This window comes from Opisthorchis viverrini, assembly GCF_000715545.1.
Source record: "Opisthorchis viverrini unplaced genomic scaffold opera_v5_15, whole genome shotgun sequence".
Taxonomy (NCBI): domain Eukaryota; kingdom Metazoa; phylum Platyhelminthes; class Trematoda; order Opisthorchiida; family Opisthorchiidae; genus Opisthorchis; species Opisthorchis viverrini.
Window position 1 is genome coordinate 3771321 of NW_008751671.1, and position 2500 is coordinate 3773820.

Consider the following 2500-nt stretch of genomic DNA (forward strand, 5'->3'; position numbering starts at 1 on the left):
ACCTAAACCACAGTCTAAACCACGTCTATCAACCCCTACCTCCTAAAGAGTTGTCAATAAGAAAGGGATGTAGGCCGATAAATTGATTTTTACACTTAGACGAGTTTCCATGTTACAAACCTGATCGTACCGGCATTCCATAATCCTGTCTTGTTTGCTCTTTGCCCTTTCTAATTCCTGAATTGACTGAATCGCCTCCAATAGTCCCGTCTCTTGAAGCCGCCATATGAATTGCATCGTTTTTGGACAATCCGCGGCACGACACCGGCTATTTTTACCTTATCTGTATCGGCTTATGCAGTTATGCACTTCAATATGAATTCAGTAGTTCGGTGTTACCGGACCAAAAGCTTTTGTAGATTACAGGAACGTAATAAAGTTTAGTTGTGCTGCCACTAACGTTCTGTTGCCGTCGAAACAGAGAAGAGACGTATGTTCTGGTTGAACATCGTGTTTATTAGTTCAAAAATGAAACCATATATCAGATGGATTCAGATGATAATTGAACATTCGTAGTTTTTACGGGGCGTCTGTGATAATTCTGTACACTAATCCTATAGCCACCAGGCATGAGCCTTCTAGAAGCTATCACGTTGAACTGAAGGTCTTGAAGGCAGAGTACTTGAAGTTCTGTTCGGTAGTCTGGTAGCGAGCCGCGTAGTGTTGATGTCCGACCGCACTACCGAAGGTTTCGAACCGAGTTTGGTCATGGGATTAGTAGGTCCAGTAGTGGGATTTAGGTTGGCTTGAGATTTTCCATCATCGCCGGCAACATGTACCATACTCCTGCCGTCGATTTGGGTTCTAAAGTGTTGGGCAAATGTAGTGAGATGGGCTTGAAAAAAGAAGCTGATATTCTTGACAAAATTTCCTAGATAAATTTCATACAATGTAATTAATTTGGTTTGGCGTTGAATCAATGTCGACCCTCATGAAGGTATTCAGTTTGCCCTTCTGGAAGGTTTGTCGCCGTCGGATTATGCCGTTCAAGAAGTAACTCATGATGCATGAAGGCGTACAAACTAGTCGTTTTAAATACAACGCGCCATGAGATAGACGGGGTTTATCACCTAATTTGAGATGTGAACCTATCTCGGAAGGTGTACTAGGTTATAACGGATGAACAGAGGCGCTGCAATGGCCCACTCGAATGCATGGGTAGAGGCATCTATTCTGTCTTGAGATAGGCCATACAAAGCATAGAAATATGCGCTACAAATTACCCTAAATTGGGTGCGATATGTATTGGCATTTATTGTGACCGCAAGTCAGACTGAGCAAACTTCCGTAAAACTTCCCTATTGTAACTCTCACTATCCGGCATACTTCATCCATACTACCGTCCTAAGGCGAACCGCATTTGTCAATGCCTTTCTGTTATCCGACCAGATAATTGCAGAATAACTTTTATACGAGATTCTTACTAGTCTGTCTACTAAAGCTTTTAACCAGTTGTCTATGGCCAAGGCCATAAAAGAGAACTATAATGGCATAAAGCCTGCAAAAACTTTCATTCATACTAAGAGGCCAGAGGGTAGAATATATGTGCTGATCTTGAGACCAACCAAGAATGAATATCTGGTGTACATTGGCCATGTTAATTTAGTTTTAACACGAAGTATGCCTTTCAATACTCTGAAGAAAATTCTGCCTTGATGTATACGCACATGAAAGCCTCGAAGCGATAGTAACGAAGCTCAGTTACTTACGATAGTCCAAGGCGAGGTCTGTATGAATTCAACGAAGGCATTGCTTTAGGGGCTCCGGCTACTGGCTGTTCATGCGTTTTGGAAATTCGATTAATTCCGTTGCTCGAAAACGTTTGAATCATTTGGGGGAATGGTGGTCGAACCGGGGGACGTCGACTCACTATCGTCTGTGGTTGTAGAGATGGGTTTTGTCCAGGTAGTGGTTCTTCTGTTCCCACCGGAATCTAAAAGAAAACAAACTCCCGTTTGATATGGATGTGATGGAGATGGCAAGCAATAAATCCGTTTTACAAGCTGAAATAAGTTGACACCAATTGTTGAGGAATTATTTCACCAGTTGAATAAGTAATTTATATTTTCCTCTTGAGTATCACCTCAACGAACTTTTCAAGGAGTGGAGTTATTGGTGGAGTAATTGGAGTAATTGGGACTAACAACGCTTTGTCACTTTGGGTAAGGTAGTCGAGTAGGTAGCATGTTTCTTATCAACCTTACTGATCAAATGTGATGATTGCCAGAATGCTATTAAACTCACCACCAGTAGTGAGCGTGACATGACCCTTGTTGAACCAGGATCTTGTCCAATAGCGTGCATGAGCCTGTGCTTGTGGAAATCAATCACTTCCACTAAAAGTTAGAACTAGATGCATCAATCGCTGAGGTAAACGAAAACCAGCAAACTCTATTGAAGTCTGGCTTGGAATCTCGAGACGGAGTTGCTGTCAAATCGCCACGGATGTTTGCGATTCCTCAACATTATATATATATATATATATATATATATATATATA

General features: G+C 41.6%; 1 protein-coding gene across 1 annotated transcript in view; it reads right to left on the minus strand.

The window, feature by feature from the left end:
* Window positions 1–449: 449 nt before the first annotated feature.
* T265_01454 (hypothetical protein) overlaps window positions 450–2500 on the minus strand; it is a gene marked incomplete at both ends in the record, with an annotated part of 17497 nt that continues 15446 nt past the window's right edge. The window contains 2 exons of the mRNA XM_009165480.1: window positions 450–804; window positions 1710–1933. Of these exons, the coding sequence (XP_009163744.1) occupies window positions 579–804; window positions 1710–1933 (450 nt within the window). The remainder of the gene's footprint in view (window positions 805–1709; window positions 1934–2500) is intronic.